At 43.1% G+C, this 19,187-nt stretch overlaps 1 protein-coding gene across 1 annotated transcript in view; it reads left to right on the forward strand.

Moving 5' to 3' along the window:
• Positions 1–18,935, forward strand: part of VOPP1 (VOPP1 WW domain binding protein) — a 102,405-nt gene extending 83,470 nt beyond the window's left edge. The window contains exon 5 of the mRNA XM_053609598.1: positions 16,754–18,935. Within this exon, the coding sequence (XP_053465573.1) occupies positions 16,754–16,944 (191 nt within the window). The 3' untranslated portion in view covers positions 16,945–18,935. The remainder of the gene's footprint in view (positions 1–16,753) is intronic.
• The last annotated feature ends 252 nt before the right edge of the window (positions 18,936–19,187 follow it).

Below are 19,187 nucleotides of genomic sequence, written 5' to 3' on the forward strand. Positions count from 1 at the left end.
AGTATAGACATATTCATAATGTTGATTCTTCCCAGCCATGAGCATGGTGTGTTCTTCCATTTGTTAATATATTCTGTTATTTCTTTTCTTAGGGTTTTATAATTTTCTTTGTAGAGGTCCTTCACATCTTTTGTTATGTATGTTCCTAGGTGGTTCTTTTTTTTTTTTTTTTTGAAGCTACTATGAAGGGAATTATGTCCTTGATTAGATTCTTATCTTGGCTATTGGCATATAAAAGGCTACTGATTTGTGGGCATTGATTTTTATATCCTCAACATTGCTGTATTTTTGGATCACTTCTAAGAGTCTTGTGGTTGAGTCTTTGTGATTCTCTAAGTATAAGATCATGTTGTTGGCAAAGAGGGAGAGTTTGACTTCCTCTGCTCCCATTTGGATACCCTTTATTTCCTTCTCTTGCCTGATTGTATTGGCTGGAACTTACAGCCTTATGTTGAATATTAGTGGCAATAGAGGATAACCTTGTCTGGTTCCAGTTCTAAGTGGAAAAACTTTCAGTTTTATTCCATTCAGTATAATATTAGTTGTGGGTTTGTCCTAGATGGCTTTGATGAGATTAAGAAATGTGCCACCTATGTCTAAATTCTTAAATGTTCTCATTAGAAAAGGATGCTAAATTTTATCAAATACTTTATTCTGCATCTATTGAAAGGATCATATGGTCTTTGTTTTTGTTTCTATCGATACAGTGAATTACGTTTATGGACTTCCATATGTTAAAATAGCCTTGCATCCCTGGGATGAAACCTACTTGATCGTGATGAATGATTTTTTTAATCTGTGGCTGTAATCTATTGGCTAGGATTTTATTGAGGATTTCTGTATCTCAATTGGTTAGAAATTCTCCTTTTTAGTTGAGTCTTCTCCTGGTTTTGGTATCAGGGTGATGTTTGGTTTGTAGAATGTGTTGGGGAAGATTCCTTCCTTCTCAATTTTTTGGAATAATTTCTGCAGTATGGGTATAAGAAGTTCTTTGAAGGTTTGATGGAATTTTCATGTGAAGCCATCTGGACCAAGGCATTTTTTATTTTACTTTTTTTTTTTTTTTATTTGGGCTTGGGGCTAGGTTTGAACCTGCCACCTCTGGCATATGGGACTGGCACCCTACTCCTTGAGCCACAGGTGCCGCCCCGGGACCAAGGCATTTTTTTGTTAGGAATTTTTTTGTTTCTTTGATCTCAGTTCTTGAAGTCAGTCTGTTCAAGAGATCTATTTCTTCTGATTAAGTCTAGGGAGAGGGTGTGATTCTAGGTATTGATCCATTTCCTCCACACTGTCAAATTTCTGGGCATAGAGTTTCTTGTAGTACTCAGAGATGATCTCTTGTATCTCTGTGGCATCTGTTGTTATTTCCCCTTATTGTTTCTGATTGAGGTTATTACAGATTTTACTTTTCTGTTTCTAGTTAATCTGGTCAAAGGTTTATCGATTTCATTTATTGTTTTGAAAAACCAACTTTTTGTTAATTTTCTGAATGATTCTTTTGTTTTCAATTTCATTAATCTCTAATTTAATTTTGTTTATTTCTTTTCTTCTGTCGGGTTTAGGATTATTCTTTTTCCAATTCCATAAGATGATGAGTTTGTTGATGCTCTCTCTTTCTGTTTTTCAAATGTAGGCATCTAATGTGATAAATTTCCCTCTTAAGACTACTTTTGCTATATCCTACAGGTTTGGTAACTTGTGTCTTCATTGCTATGTTTGAGGAATTTAAGATTTCCTCTTTTATCTCTTCATGGACCCAACTATCATTCAGCATAAGGTTGTTTAATTTCCAAGTCTTTCTGTGGGGATGAACATTTTTGTTGGAGCTGAGTTCTACCTTTATCGCCTTGTGGTCTGAGAAGATAAAAGGTATAATTTCTATTCTTTTAATTTTGCTGAGCTTTCATTTGTATCCTAAGATGTGGTCTACCTTGGAGTATGTACCATGAAAAGTACTGATGTGAAAAGTGTATATTCCTTAGCTTTGTTCTGTATTTGTGTATTAATCCCATTTGTTCTAGGGTCATATTTAAGTCCTTTGTATCTTTGTTTAGCTTCTGTTTAGAGGATCTGTTCAGTTCTGTCAGGGGGTTGTTAAAGTCCCCGACTATTATGGTGATATGGGATATCATATTACTCAGAACCTTCAAGGTCTGCTTTGTAAATCTGGGACTGTTGAAGTTGGGTGTATAAATATTTAAAATTGAGATGTCTTTGTGTTGTATTGTTCCTTTTACCAGTATAAAGTGACCTTATTTGTCTTTCTTAACCTTATTTGCTTTAAATCCACTTTTATCTGTAAATAAGATTGCAACTCTTCCTTTCTCCTGATTTCCATTTTCTTGAAATACTGTTTTCCATCCCTTAACCCTGATCTTGATTTGTTATTCAATGCTAGGTGTCTCTCCTGGAGACAGTATATGGATGGCTTGTGCCTTTTTATCCAATCAGCCAGCCTGTGCCTCTTCAATGGTGAATTCAGTCCATTGACATTTATTGAGAGAGTCTATATGTGTGGAGGAGTTCTATTCAACTTATTTTCTGAAAGTCTGTTGTGTAGTTTTATCCTTTGCCCCAATTTGGAAGCTAAGTTTTGACCTCTAGCTTCTGTGTGCTTACTTTACTGGTCCATTGTGATGGTCCCTGTTAAGAATAGGTCGAAGTATTTCCTGTAGAGCTGGTCTTGTTGTAGCAAATTTCCTCAGTGCTTGTATATCTGCAAAAGATTTGATTATCTTTATCAGTTTTGAAGCTTAGTTTAAGCAGGGTACAGAATCCCAAGCTCAAAATTGTTTTGTTTTAAGAATGTTGAAGGTGATGACTATGTTCCTCTGTCTTGGAAGGTTTCGGATGAAAGGTCTGCTGTTATACTAGTGGCTCTGTCTCTGTAGGTCAGTTGGTGCTTACTCCTGGCTGCTTGCAGAATTTTTTCTTTCATCTTGACTTTGGACAAGGTCATTACGATGTGTCTTGGAGAGGCTCTGTTTGAGTTGAGATGATCCAGAGTTCGATATTCAACTGTGAAAGGAGTGTGTTGGGGGTCTTTAGTAAAACTTGGGAAGTTTTTGTTTGTGATAGTCTCCAGTAGGGTTTCTATTCCTTTGGGACAATCTTCATCTCCTTTAGGAATCCCTATTATTCGTATGTTTGAATGCTTCATGGAGTTGCATAGCTCTCTAAATACCTGTTCTTCTTTCTCTCTTCTTTTCTGCCTCTTGAACTACATGGGTTAACTCAAACTTTATCCTGTACCTCTGAGGTTCTTCTCCATGGTCTAACCTATATTTGATATACATTCTAGTGCCTCTTTACATTCCCTGATTATCTGCTTCATTTCCTAAAGCTCTGCCATGTTCTTTTTATATTGTACATACCTCTCATCCAATTTTTGATTCTGTCTTTCCATTTTCTTGTCCATTGCTTTTATTGTATTTATCATCCATGTTTTAAATTTCCATTCTGTCAAGTCCATTAATTCTTCATATGCGGAATCTTCTGCAATAGCTGCCTCATTATCTCTTGGGCGAGTTCCTCTGTTTTGGTTTTCATGTTGCCTGAATTTTTCCGTTGGTTCCTCCTGGTGTTCTTTCTTCTTGTTCACTTCCTTGTCCTCGTTTTTCCTTCTCACTGCCTCCTTTGTTTCAAACAGAAGTCATCGCTCTTGATGACAGTATATTGCAACATGTTGCTAGGACACCAGGTGGCACTGTGGCTTTTTAGGAGACAGAGAACACAGCCAACAACCTCTATGGTCCTTATTCCAAACTTAGTTGCCTTTTGTGATTGCCTGATTGTTTCCTCAGCATTCAGACCCTGCCAGGTTAGGATCTTAACACTCACAAGAATCTCTCAGTGCTCCCTGAGTCCAGTTCCTGTGGGATGTGGAAGTCTTTCAGCCAGTCCCAAGAGTGGATTTCTGATCCCAGCAAGTGGAATTAAGACAGCTGTGCTTTACGCCCCTGCTAAGACCTTATTATGGCTGCCTCCCAGCCACCAAACCTGTGGCAAGTCCACTCCAAGTGGCATTCAAATCTGGTTACTGTATACTGTTTGAGTCCGCCCACTCAATGTGCAACTTACCCCAACAACTGAAAACTCTAGAAAGGCTTCCTCCTGTCCTGGCCCTCTGTGGGGTGGCAGCCAATCCCAGCCAGTCACACTCACTTGCCTGTTTCACCAGATTTCCACTGCTATGGATCATACTCTGTATACAGCTCCCTACTTACTTGCTGTCTCTCTGGGTAAGGTCCCTGAGCCAGGTATGGCTGGGTTTTCTCTTTTTCCCCAGTCATTCTAGGAGAGCTCAGCTGAATGATTGTTCTTGTCCACCATCTTGTTCTGTCCATTCCCAAAATTGTATTTTTTAGGATGTTATTGAGAAAGCTATGAATATATATTTTCTACAGCAGTTCTGTGGGAGCCGCACCTTCAACTTCTGGGTCAGTACCATTATGTATCTTTAAATGGATTTTAGTCTTTCGTATTTGGGAACATTTTAACAGTTTTATATTTGTGCTCTGTCCTGGGATAAAGTGCAAATTTTCCATTAACAGGGACACAGAGATGAACAGATGGTGTGATGAGACCTGTGTTTCCTACCTGCACAGTTGCCCTGACTGTCCGGTAGCATCTTAGGGTTTGCAGAAGGAACTATGTTCCCATGAGCTCTGCACATAGCACACTCATGTCTGGTCGATCTCCAGCAGCCAGGTCATGAGATCCCCTAACTCCTACCCCAGCACCTTGCCTTGCACAGAGCAATGCCTGCTCAAAGTCTTCCAGCACTGGCCAACCACTCCCTCCTCCCATATTCCCTGTAGCCACCAGAGAGTTCCCAAGAACAAAGAGAAAAGCACATGGCCTGTGTTATTCTTCTGCCAGCTCTGTTATTCTTCTGCGTGTTGTTCTCACTTAAATCACTCTGTTTCTGGCCTGCTGGCCCCTCTCCAGTCCTGCTATAGCACTGGGCCTGACACTCTCTCTTGGGGAAATTGCACTTCCTGTAAGATGCTGCTCTGTGTTGCCCCCACAGTGAAATTGTCCCTGGCCATTGCCTTTCCTCCACTCTCAGCCCACGGGTGCCCTGCCAAGTGCTGTGACAGCTCTCACTGTGGTGGGCTTTGGTTCTTTCTGTCCATTATGTTCCTCCTGGGCTGTGTCCATAGGTTTGTAGCCTGGTGAGCCTGGGGCCGGGGTACTTTGCAGCCACTCCTGAAGCCTGGAGCCTGGGCCCACCTATATGGTCCTCTAAGCCAACGTTACTGCCCACCTGCTCAGGGGCCTGCAGGAGCTGGGGACTCCAGTGCATACCTGGATTCAGCCCTCACCTGCCCATTTTACACAGCTTGCACACCCTGCAGTTGGCTGAGCTTTCCACAGATGACTATTGATATATAGTTAGCATCACAAGTGATGGAGGAGGGCTCTGGGATTCTGAGAAACCGTGCAAATAGGCAACCCCAACTGTGCACAAATCCAGTAAGCACTGAAGAGAGTGTGGTGGGAGGCAGCCATGCTCTTGCCACCCTGTCAGCCCAGAAAGGCCCACAGATACGCATAAAATCTGCATGGCTGCTCTTGGCCCCACAGCCCAAACAACTAGGGTTAGGGTCTTGGATGGGGGGAGTAGTTTAAGAGCTGAGGGCAGAAGGGAACACCAAATAAAAATTACTAAGTACCTCTGAAAATGGCAGAGAAGGACCAGTGGTGTCTGCCAGTGAGAAGCCGACGAGGGTGGCACAGCCTCTTATGTGTCTTATGTCAGGGTGGGTGGAGAGTGTCACCCTGTCTCATTGTCAGTGCCAGGGAAAGGGGTGGCCAACTCCACACCGAGGTGTCCATGGAAGCATTCATCTCTGGGGCTGCCTCCTGAGACTATTCTCCTAAGCTTTTTCCCCTCTACAGACTTGACACAGCTGTTCCTGGTCCTCATGGGGCTCCTGGTACAGGAGGCCCAGGGCCCTGTAGGCGCCTGCCTCTGCAGCACCAGGTGCTTAGCCCTCTCTCTACTGCAGCTGCATCGGAAACAGGCATTTCCCTCTTCATCTGCCATTGACCTCCTCAGTTACCCCAAGTAAACTTCGTTTCCTCTAATATGTTTTCTTTTTTGAAAGACTTCCTATGACTTGGGAAAATACTTAAAGGCTGTGAAATAGTGTTGTCAGCCTGCTATTTGCTGTGTCAACATTTTAAGCCTTGATTAGCTATAAACATCCTAGCAAGTGGGAGGTGGCATCGTTGTTGTAAATAAAGATGGAAGACTTTGTACTGAGCATGTAGCCACAGAGCTGTTTTGTTAATTCTCTGTGGATTGAGGGATCATAGGCAAAAGGAAGGAGAGAGAAAAATTATAAGGTCAGAGAATCTCAGGGCTGGTCCTAAAACAAATAAACAGTTAAAAAAACTTTGTAGGGCGGCGCCTGTGGCTCAGTGAGTAGGGCGCCAGCCCCATATGCCGAGGGTGGCGAGTTCAAACCCAGCCCCGGCCAAACTGCAACAAAAAAATAGCCAGGCATTGTCGTGGGCACCTGTAGTCCCAGCTGCTCAGGAGGCTGAGGCAAGAGAATCACGTAAGCCCAAGTGTTAGAGGTTGCTGTAAGCCATGTGACATTATGTCACTCTACCTGAGGGCAGTACAGTGAGACTCTGTCTCTACCAAAAAAAAAAAAAAACACACACACAACTTTGTAACATTTTAAACTACTGTATTTCTAGTGATTATGTTTTGGTAGTAGCAGTGTTGGTTTTATTTTGGGACTACCCTAAGTTTTGTAGGCCAGTGTGAGTCTTCGTTACTGATAGTGGGAAAAAGGTGGGCTCATGTTGTATTAGTGTCTTGGGATTGACCTGACATGTCACAATAAACTCAAAAACTCAAGGGTTTAAAACAACAGAAATTTATTTTCCCATACTTCTAGAGGCCAGTGTCTCAAATCGGCAGGTTGGTTCTCTCTGGAGACTCTGGGGGAGAATTAATAATTTCTTCTCCCTTTTATTCTATTTTTGGGGGGGTGACTTCTTCTTTTCTTTCTTTACCATTTAATTTTAAGATGTCCTGTTTGAATAATATGCAGTCAAATACATGTAATCAAGTTTCTACATTAACATTTTTTCTGTATATAATATTCTAGGGAAATGTATATAGGTAACTTATGCTAATATGTTATTTTTATAAGTGTAATTTTTTTCTTTTCTTTTTTTATTATTAAATCATAGCTGTGTACATTAATGCAATCATGGGGTACCATACACTGGTTTTATAGACCGTTTGACACATTTTCATCACACTGGTTAACATAGCTTTCCTGGCATTTTCTTAGTTATTGTGTTAAGACATTTATATTCTACATTTACTAAGTTTCACATGTAGCCTTGTAAGATGCACTGTAGGTGTAATCCCACCAATCACCCTCCCTCTGCCCATCCTCCTCCCTCACTCCCCTCCCTCCCCTCTGTCTCCCCCTTCCCCAAATTCTTAGGTTATAACTGGGTTATAGCTTTCATGTGAAAGCCATAAATTAGTTTCATAGTAGGGCTGAGTACATTGGATACTTTTTCTTCCATTCTTGAGATACTTTACTAAGAATAATATGTTCCAGCTCCATCCATGTAAACATGAAAGAGGTAAAGTCTCCATCTTTCTCTAGCTGCATAATATTCCATAGTATACGTATACCACAATTTATTAATCCATTTGTGGATTGAAGGGCAGTTGGCCTTTTTCCATGACTTAGCAATTATGAATTGGGCTGCAGTAAACATTCTGGTACAGATATCTTTGTTATAATGTGATTTTTGATCTTCTGGGTATATACCTAGTAGAGGAATCATAGGATTGAATGGCAGATCTATTTTTAGCTCTCTTAAGTGTTCTCCAAACATTTTCCAAAAGGAATGTATTAATTTGCATTCCCACCAGCAGTATAGAAGTGTTCCCTTTTCTCCACATCCACACCAACATCTCTGGTCTTGGGATTTTGTGATGTGGGCTAATCTTACTGGAGTTAGATGATATCTCAAAGTAGTTTGATTTGCATTTCTCTGATGATTAAAGATAATGAGCATTTTTTTCATATGTCTGTAGACCTTGCGCCTGTCTTCTTCAGAGAAGTTTCTCTTCAAGTCCCTTGCCCAGACTGCGATGGGATCACTTGTTCTTTTCTTGCTTATACGTTTGAGTTCTCTGTGGATTCTGGTTATTAAACCTTTGTCAAAGACATAGCCTGCAAATATTTTCTCCCATTCTGAGGGCTGTCTGCTTGCTTTACTTACTGTGTTCTTGGCTGTGCAGAAGCTTTTTAGTTTGATCAGGTCCCAGTAGTTTATTTTTGAAGCTACTTCAATTTCCCTGGGGATCCTCCTCATAAAATACTTGCCCAGACCAATTTCTTCAGGGGTTTTCCCTGCACTCTCTTCTAGTACTTTTATAGTTTCATGTCTTGAGTTTAAATCTTTAACTCAGTGAGTCTATCTTAGTTAATAGTAAAAGGCGTGGGTCCAGTTTCAGTCTTCCACAGGTTGCCAGCTAGTTCACCCAGCACCATTTGTTAAATAGGGAATCTTTCCCCCACTGAATGTTTTTAATTGGCTTGTCAAAGATCAAATAACGGTAAGTAGCTAGATTCATCTCTTGGTTCTCTATTCTGTTCCAGACATCTACTTCTCTGTTTTTGTGCCAGTACCATGCTGTTTTGATCACTATTGATTTGTAGTATAGTCTGAGGTCTGGTAGCATGATTCCTCCTGCTTTGTTTTTATTTCTGAGTAATGTCTTGGCTATTCGAGGTTTTTTCTGATTCCATATAAAACGAAGTATTATTTTTTTCAAGATCTTTAGAGTATGACAGTGGAGCTTTAATAGGGATTGCATTAAAATTGTATATTGCTTTGGGTAGTGTGGACATTTTAACAATGTTGATTCTTCCCAGCCATGAGCATGGTATGTTTTTCCATTTGTTAATATTTTCAGCTATTTCTTTTCTTAGAGTTTCATAGTTCTCTTTATAGAGATCTTTCACGTCCTTTGTTAGATAAACTCCCAAATATTTCATCTTCTTTGGCACTACTGTGAATGGAATAGAGTCCTTAACTGTTTTTTCAGCTTGACTATTGTTGGTATATATAGGGGCTACCAATTTATGAATGTTGATTTTGTAACCTGAGACGCTGCTGTATTCCCTGATCACTTCTAAGAGTTTTGTAGTAGAATCCCTGGTGTTTTCCAGATATACAATCATATCATCGGTGAAGAGCAAAAGTTTGATCTCTTCTGACCCTATATGGATACCCTTGATCGCCTTTCTTCCCTAATTGCGATGGCTAAAACTTCCATTACAATGTTAAAAAGCAATGGAGACAATGGGCAGCCTTGTCTGGTTCCTCATTGAGTGGAAATGATTTCAATTTAACTCCATTCAATACGATATTGGCTGTGGGTTTGCTGTAGATGGCCTCTATTAGTTTAAGAAATGTCCCTTCTATACCAATTTTCTTAAGTGTTCTGATCATGAAGGGATGCTGGATATTATCAAAAGCTTTTTCTGCATCAATTGAGAGAATCATATGGTCTTTGTTTTTGAATTTGTTTATGTGCTGAATTATAGATTTATGTATATTGAACCAGCCTTGAGACCCTGGGATAAAACCTACTTGGTCATGATGTATAATTTGTTTGATGTGTTGCTGGATTCTGTTTGTTAGGATCTTGTTGAATATTTTTGCATCTATATTCATTAGTGGTATTGGTCTATAATTTACTTTTTTTGTTGGGTCTTTTCCTGGTTTGGGGATCAGGGTGATGTTTGCTTCATAGAACATGTTGGGTAGTCTTCCTTTTTCTTCTACATTTTGGAAGAGGTTGAGTAATATGAGTACTAGTTCCTCTTTAAAGCTTTGGTAGAATTCTGACATGAAGCCATCTGGTCCCAGACTTTTCTTTTTAGGGAGATTTTGTATGGTTGATGCTATTTCAGCACTTGATATTGGCCTGTTGAACATTTCCACTTGATTCTGGCTAAGTCTTGGAAGGTGACGTGCTTCCAAGTATAGGTCAATTTCCTTCAGATTTTCATATTTCTGAGAATAAAGTTTCTTGTAATATTCATTCAGGATTTTTTTAATTTGTTCGTCTTTGTTGTTTCTGTTTGATGAGATAAGAGATTTTACTCTTTTTTTCCTGGTTAGGTTAGCCAAAGGTTTATCTATTTTACTGACCTTTTCAAAACACCAACTTTTTGATTTATTGATCTGGTATATACTCCTTTTGTTTTCAATTTGATTTAATTCTGCTCTAATTTTGGTTATTTCTTTTCTTCTAGTGGGTTTGGGGTTGGAATGTTCTTCCTTTTCCAGTTGCTTGAGATGTCCCATTAAGTTGTTAACTGCCTCTCTTTCCGTTCTCTTAAGGAAGTCTTGCAGTGCTATAAATTTCCTTGTTAGGACTGCCTTTGCAGTATCCCAGAGGTTCTGATAACTCATGTGTTCATTGTCGTTTTGTTTCAAAAATTTGGAAATTTCCTTCTTAATCTCATCTCTGACCCACCTGTCATTCAGCATAAGCTTATTTAACTGTCATGTTTTTGTATCAGTATGCAGATTCCTGTTGTTACTGAGTTCAACTTTTATTCCACGGTGGTCCGAGAAGATGCAAAGAATAATTTCTATTCCTTTAAATTACTGAGGTTAGACTTGTGACCTAAGATGTGATCAATTTTGGAATATGTTCTGTGGGCTGATGAAAAGTGTGTGTATTCAGTTTTGTAGAGATGAAATGTTCTGTAGATGTCTGCTAAATCCAAATGTTGGATGGTTAGGTTTAAATCTAAAATTTCTTTGCTCAGCTTCTTATTGGAGGATCCATCCAACACTGCCAAAGGAGTGTTGAAATCTCCAGCTATTATGGAGCTGGAGGAAATCGAGCTGCTCATGTCTGTTAGAGTTTCTCTTATAAATTGAGGCGCATTCTGGTTGGGTGCATAAATATTAATAATTGAAATCTCATCATATTGAGTATTACCCTTAACAAATATAAATTGACCATTCTTATCCTTCCGTACTTTTGTTGGTTTAAAGCCTATTGTGTCTGCAAATAGAATTGCAACACCTGCTTTTTTCTGATTACCATTTGCCTGAAATATGGACGACCATCCTTTCACCCTGAGTCTATATTTATCTTTTAAGGTAAGATGTGACTCTTATATGCAGCAAATATCTGGCCTGAGTTTTTGTATCCAGTCAGCTAACCTGTGCCTCTTTAGAGGACAGTTTAAGCCATTCACATTAATGGAGACTATTGATAAGTCTGGTAAAATTTTGGGTATCAAGTTTTTCGAAAGTCCAGTGGACACTTAATCCTTTCGCCACTGTGGAAGTTGGAGTTTGATCTTCTGAGTGAGTTTACTTTTTTGGTTGAGGATCAGGCTGGTCGTTATGGAAAATATGTCTGAGAATATCCTTAAGAACTGGTTTGGTTATGGCAGATTTCTTCAACATGTGAATGTCATTAAAGTATTTAATTTATCCGTCATAAATGAAACTCAGTTTAGCTGGATACAGGATCCAGGGTTGAAAGTTATTTTGCTTTAGGAGATTAAAAGTTGATGACCACCCTTTTCTGGCTTGAAAAGTTTCAGCAGAGAGATGGATTTCTTACTTCTGGCTGCTTTTAGAATTTTCTCCTTCATATTAACTTTAGTGAAGTTAATTATGATATGCCTGGGGGATGTCTTATTTGGACTGAGTCGTGCTGGGGTTCTGAAACTGTCTGCTATCTGAATTTCAGAATCTCTTGTCATGTCTGAAAAATTCTCTTTTATAATTTCATGGAGAGGGGCCTCTGTGCCTTGCGAGGCCACTTCATCACTTTCAGGGATTCCAGTGAGGCAGATATTAGCCTCCTTCGAATTATCCCAGAGCTCTCTGAAAGAATGATCCATTTTTGCTCTTCATTTCTCTTCCTCTTTGAGAGTTTGGGAGCATTCGAAAGCTTTATCTTCAATGTTAGAAATCCTTTCTTCTGCTTGTTTCACTCTGTTACTGAGGGATTCTACTGTATTTTTCAGACCTTTGAGGGCTGCAAATTCTTGCTTCAGTGCATCAAAATCTTTGGTGATTTTGTCTTTAAATTCGTTAAATTCTTGAGACAACTTTTGAATTTCTCCTTGAATTTCTATTTCCGACTTTTGAGTTGCTCCTCGAATTTCTAATTCCAAATTTTCCTCCATTCTATTAATCTTGTTTGCAATCCAAATTCTGAATTCGATTTCTGACATCTCAGCCAGCTGTTTATGAATGGGATCTTCAGTTACATCTGCCATATCTTTCCTTGGGGAGGTTGATATATTCTGGTTATTCATGTTACCAGTTTTTCTGCTGATTCCGCCCCATGATTATTTTACACCGTTTGATTTTTCCCCTGGAGCTTTGTCGAGGACCCGTACAGTGCTATGGCCTGAGAAACTGGGGACCTGTTTCATGTGGTGGGGCTAAGTGGTTCTGTCTTGTTTTCTGCGGTCTCTGTCTGACCCTAGTGAAACAGTTACTCTGGGTTGAAGTCTCAGCTGTGGAGAAATACCAGCAATCAAGTCACCCCGCCCCCCACAGGCAACAAGTGGAAAAGGAAAATCAAACTTTCCTACAACCACACACCCAGGGCACCACTTGAATAGTCCTCGGGCTTTTGGCTCAGTTCAAAAGGTCAAAATCAATTATCTCAGTCAGAACCTGTCTCAGGTGGGAGAGTTTAAAAGGTCCCTGGCATCTGGATCGCAGTGGTCTGGTGACAACTCCGGTATGACTTTCTCCGGTGCTCCCTGAAGTCAGGAAGACCCACCCAGCAAATAGATTAGTCTGGGAAGGTTGATGCCTCCTTCCCCACCTTGCACCTCTGTCACACCCAGTCACTGATAGCCTCGCAGGGCTGTGACCCTGTTGCCTCCAGTGAGCAGATACTCCAGGGGTTTGCACCTCCCTGAATCACAAGGAAATCTATATCTGCTCATCCAGGCCGCTATCCAGCCTCTATGCCTCTATCCAGCAGGGGGAGGTGAGGTCTGACAACCTCGGGCACTTGATGGTGGTGGGGGGTGTTCACTCAGTTCCAACCCCACCCCTGATTGATGTTACTGACAGAACAGAACAACTTTGCGGGAATTTGTTTCTGTCCCTGCTAAATTCCCCTGCAGAAGAAAAACTGTTTTGAGTTCCCAGAATCTGCACCTCAGGCCCTGTCTTTGCTCCTGCAGGTTTGTATTCGCATCCTGGTTAGCTGTCAGTTCTAGCCTCCTGCCTTCCTTTGTCTATAGGCTGATGATCCCCTGAGGGCCTGGTGCGTCTTAGGCTCAGTGAAGTGGTCCTGTGGGTCAGCCCCGCCCTGGGAATTTCCTGGCTCTGTGCATGTATTTTCTAGTCCCCACGCCCCACCCAGGCCAGTACCACCTCAGGCATACCCTACGGTGCCTGCATTTCCGTCTCAGATCTGTTCTGGAGTGGTTGCCACCTGAGAAGATGCCCGGCCTCCTCTGGTTGCCCAGGGAGACAGGGGATGTGGCTTCAGAATATCTGGGAGTGAGCCCTATTGTTGCCAAAAACGGCTGCTGCTCTGCGCCTCGGGGCACCACCGCTCCGGTGGCGTAGTTCCTTCTCAGCCTACCGTCCTCTCCTCACTCCCATGCCTCAGAAGCAGCACTGACCAGCTGCAGTCTAGGCCCTGTCCACAGAGGGGTGACTTTTTACTCCTTTTTTTCGTAATTTTGCTACATGTTTATCTTACTAAATATCTTAAGAAAAAATATTGAGAGATAACCCCCCCCCCCCAATGCTTCTGCAATTGAAAAAGTGGGGTAGGGTGGCCTCTTAGGCTGAATTTCTACAGAAGGAAGTCTGGGACTACAGTCTGGTAGTTTCTTGGCTGTCTTTATAGTATCAACTCTTGGAATCAATACCAACATGTCCTCACTCTAAATCACTGTCAAAGATAACAATAAAAGTTTTAAAAAGGAGGGGGGAGAGGAGAAGACATAAGATGAGAAACAGCCAGAAAACATAAAAGCAAAACATGGTGGCAGAGAAGGGTGCCCTGCAGTGCACGTGGTAGTGAGGGCGCTTGTCTAGGTCTTTCCTTGAGAAGGAAGAGGCTAGCAGTCAGTAGTCCTGTGCTGCTGGGAAGGTAATGCCAAGAAGCCAGCCAAGATGCATGAGAAGGTGTTTAGCTAAGAAGTGGCATGATTAAAGGTGATTTGACATGCAAAGAGTCAGATTCTCTAAGAAAAGGAACCATGCTTTGGCCAGGGCAGGGGCAGGGAAGTGGGGCCTGGGAGTTCCATCCTGGGCTCAGTGCTCTTGGGACTTGCTGAAGGGTTAGGTGAAGGGAAGGACCCAAATCTCTTTGTGACTCAGCCTCCCGTTCCATAAAGAGGACTATGACATTGCTGTATTACAAGGAACAGACACTTGCACAGTGTCTCTTTTTACTCAAGTGTGGGCTGAGGATACACGTCACTGGGAGCATGTTAGGCATTCAGGCTTTGCCCCCACCCATCCTGCTAAATCAGACCTGTGTCTTAACACGATCCCCAGGTGTTGGTAGCAGCTGCACAGAGACAGCTCGTGCTGGGCTGCTGTGGCAGTAAGTGCAATAATGTCATCAGGGTGACCATTAAAAACTGCAAGAACCTTTGAAATCCATGGGACTGGAGTGAAAGTCAGTCATTGTCTCTGTGGGAGTAGAGTGATTGCTTTTGCCACAATCTCTGCTTTATACTCCAAGGGTGTGCTTGTTGGGACACCATGGAATTCTCTTTATTTGCACAGTTCTTTCTGCTGCTGTTTTAAAAGATCATTGGTAGTGGGCAAAACAGTTCTCTTCCCTCAATCCTGGTTATGCAACCAGGCAAGAAAAGGTGTGAATGCTTGCTGGAGAGGTTCTGTCCTTTACCCAGCTGCTGTCCCTCAGAGTCTGCCTCTGCTCTCCTTGTGCAGAGTGCCATGCACAGGCGTCACAACAGCGGTCACCATGCACTCTGCAGACTCTGATGCCAGCTTGCATGGCTGGGGACCTGACACCAACATGCCCTTTAACTCCCCTCCTCCCCAGAAAGCAGGAGAAGGTCCTTTATGGTAATGGATAACATGGGGATCTCACAAGGAAATATCCAGTGTCATCTTCCTGTGTCATTCCCGCTTACCCCCAGTTGGCAGGTTTTTCTATATATCTTTTAATAAATATTACATGGATTTATTAACGTATGTATATAAAAAGGAAATCTTATTTAATACTGATAAAAAATACCCTTGGTAAAAACATCCCATGTATTAAATAAATCTTCAAAGTATATAAAAGTAAAACTTAGGAAGAAAGAATAATGGAAACTGTAGAAATATGAATGCATTGATTAAAATATAAAAATGAATGAAATAATTAAAAGATTTTATTAAATTTTGCACTACAGAGCAAGTCTGAATATGTTTATAAAAGCAGAAATTGTATGTACTTCAGGATGTGGGCCTGCTGCTCTGGGTTCTACCTGTGTGCCTCTCTGCTTATCTTAAGAGGGTTACTCAGCCTTTTTAAGCTATGAGGCCTTGAGGCCTGTGAGGCTGAGCCCTGAGCATGCAGGAGGCCCTTTCTTACGTCAGGGCTGGGGTCACCCTGTCTTTCCTTTTCCTAAATGAGTCTTTCTGCCCTTGCCAGTCTGTCTTCTCACCATCTCTCTTCTCAGTGGGAGCCTGAGTGGTCACCATGGTCAGTGTCTTGTCAGGAGCTTGACTTTTGGCCAAATAAGCAGAAATCCAGCAGGTGTCTGGAGGGGGCATGTCCCTTGAGAGCCACATCCTCTAGTTGAGCTTGTTTGGTTCTTGCCTCACCTCAGTCTGGCTGCATAGCTGCAGCCTCTGTTCCTGTTGTCCTTTAGCCTCAACCACAGGCTTTCCAGGCATGTTCCATCCCATGGTTGCTGATTTTTTCTACCTAAGAGTTCACATCCCTGACAAGTACCACCTCTGCTCTGTTGTTTCTTTTATAGTCACAGCCTCTCCATCTCCATGTTCAAATATTTCGGTCCCAGCCTACTAATTCCTGGCAGTATCTATAAGCTTTGACTATTAACATGAAAAATCCAGTTCTGTTGGATGCAGATGTCAGTCACCAAAGTGAGGGGCCTCATAGAGGGATGTCACAAACACAGCTGAGCACCTCTCTGCTGCAAGGACCACATTCTCGCCCACCCCACCCAAGATGGGGAGCAAGGGGTTGGGTGCAGACAGCTGAATCAGCACAGCGAGCTCCTTCTGTCAGTTTAGAAGCAGGTGTGTTGCAGGAAACGGCCAAGTGTACCCAGCACAGTATAGTAGAGACAAAGTCTGGATCATTTGTAACCATGCACCATCTCATATGTATACTGACGGTCTGCCACATGCCACACATAGGCACCAAGATGAATGATGCTCTGTTCTCATGAGCAGGAAGCTCAGAAAGTCATTGTTCTGTTAGTGCAGAAGCCTGGTCTCCTGGACTTCCATTGTGTTCCGGTGGTGTGTGCTGGTTCCCGTGGGATCAGCATTCCGTGAGGGCAGAGACTGCATCACCAGGCAGTACCTGCCTAGTGCCCTGCTCTGGCTGGAACCTTTGGTCTTTAACACCTTGGTTTGAATGCTGATGGGGGCATGTCTGCCGCCCCCTCCAGCCCAGGCCTGTGCAGGGGTGATGGCAACAGGCTGTCTCATCTGTGCTCATACATGATTGTTTGTCTTTCAGGATCCCAGCAGCCAGGGCCACCATTTTACACTGACCCAGGAGGACCGGGGCTGAATCCTGTTGGGAGCACCATGGCAATGGCTTTCCAGGTCCAGCCCAGCCCAGCCCCAGGGAGTGCAGCCTACCCACCGCCACCTTCCTACTGCAGCACACCCCCGCCCCCCTATGAGCAAGTGGTGAAGGCCAAGTAAGGGGCACTGCTGTGTGGGGAGTCGGAGAGGCTGCTGTCTACCTCTCTGGTCTATCACTGCCTCCCAGGGTGACTGATGGCTACTGAGGCATATTCTTCTTCACTGTCTTCGAAGCAAACACAGCCTCTTTCAAGTTTTCTGTGGAGCACACACTGTGAAGCCACACTGTCTCCGTTCCTTCTGCTTCTGATGAATCTGTGCTCTCTGGTGGAGTGTGGTGACAGTCCCCAAGGGCTGATGTTCTTAGGGTGGCGTGACCAGACCCTCTGGAGAGAGACTCTCAGAGGAGGAGCCCAGAACTGGAAGGTTCAGGGGACATGGGAAGGAGCTGGGCCTGGGCAGTCTGGACAGGCAGGTCACCCACCATTGCAGCCAGTCCTCACATCTGTTGTTCTGTCCAGGAGCAGTCAAACATTGAGGGGAGAGCCAGCCTCCTGCTGTGTGTCCATATTCTGGAGGTGGGCTTCCCTCTCACTGCCAGGGAAGAGGGTGCCAGTCCATAGTCAGGCCTGACCTGAGCATCTGCAGTTATCACTAAGGAAAGACATTTAGATACATGGGAAATCACTTTCTGGTCCAAACTAGGACATGGTATTTTATGAGAGATTTTGGTCTGACTTGGGAAAAATGCTGCCCCCTTTTGTGGTGTGTTTGTGGATGTGTGTGGTGTCCTATCCTTTGAGACCAGTCTAGGAGTATGTTTTCTTGGTGGCCCACAGGGTGTTTGTACCCTTCCCAAGGCAGCCTCATGGCAGAGGGCCATATCTGGCTGTGAAGTCATAGCAACCCTCAGAGGGAGACACTACCACAGTGTCCCAGCAGGGCATGGCCAGCCATCCTGGGCCTGGCTTGGCATGTTTCTCGTAGGTGGGTGTGCGTTGGGCTCTGATGAGGAGGAGCTTGCTAAGGAAAAGTCAGAAAAAGCACTGACTTGCTTGCACTGACCATGTCATCAAAATTAGAATAAAGAAGCTGCAGTTGGGAATTCAAGTCCCAGGTTAAGAATCTTGTGTCAATCCAGGACCTTGAGCATGTGTAACAGGAACTCTGTCCAGCACACGGTGGTCAGGTCTGGTGTATGCGACACCTGGTGAGACCTGCTGTGTCATGTGCACTGAGCTCTGGGCTGCTCAGCCCAGTTGCCTAGAAGGCTGTGGGGGCCTTCTAGGGTGGGGTAGGGGCACTTAGGTTTCAAAGGAGCTGATCAGTGCCTATTGAATTTGTTATTCAATGAACTAGAGCACCAAGACATCGCCTCTGAGTGGATATGGGTGTTTTTATTCCCCAGATCAAGAGGCTGGACATCCATACTTTGCCTGGGTGTGAGGGGTGAGGGAGGGGCCCAAGTAGCTACTTGGATGACTTTACTGTAAGGACCTGGACTCTGAGAACCTCCCAGGGAGTCCACAGGAACAGCCCTGGAAATGCCATCTGCACACACATGCTGTTGCAGGTGGCTCTGAACATTTCATGTGACCTCTGACATCCCAGCCTGCTGCAAGACCTCCCTGAGCCTCGATTTAAACGAGACAACAAAGCACAACTTTTGCTGTTTACAACCAAGACAACTACATGGATCCCAGCGTTCCTCTTCCTCCAGGTCAATTGTTCTGTATTTTTAATCTTAGTTTCTCAAAGAAGCTCACTAAAAGCTGCTCCTGGATCCCAGCCAAGCACCTGAATATCCAGGACTAAATTTTATTTATCTTTTTGATAACTGATGAGTTCACGTGGCTGATGATGAGTAGGAATCACCAGTTTTATGTTCTCGTGTTTGTGTAAGGTCAATCGTTTCGTCCCTTGAGCCCACTTAGAATCCTGCTACAGTGAACATTACTGTGTGTGGAAGTCCTGCTTCTGGTGCCGTCTCCTTTGGTGCATCCCACCTCCCTCCCCCGTGTCCCCGCGTCCTGTGCCACGCTGGACACATTCTTCTTTACTCTCTTTTGATAGGGTCCTGTTTTCCTTCGTATGCAAAATAAAAATAAATTTGGGCCCATGTTTTGATTGTTGTGCTGGGGAAGGAGGAAGAGGGGAGAGAGAGTTTCTGGTCTGGAGGGGTGCACAGAGGTCGCTGGTTCAGCCTTGAGAGGAGGGTGACGTGCCCCATTCAGGAGAACCAGGAACTGGATGTTATCCAAGGAAATCAGGTGCTTTTGGCTCAGCGACATGTTTTAAAGGAGAAAACTGCCAAAGGTGAGGAGGAAGATGGACACCTTACCAAGGTAAGTGGATGGCTGGTG

Source organism: Nycticebus coucang, chromosome 11 (assembly GCF_027406575.1).
Source record: "Nycticebus coucang isolate mNycCou1 chromosome 11, mNycCou1.pri, whole genome shotgun sequence".
Taxonomy (NCBI): Eukaryota; Metazoa; Chordata; class Mammalia; order Primates; family Lorisidae; genus Nycticebus; species Nycticebus coucang.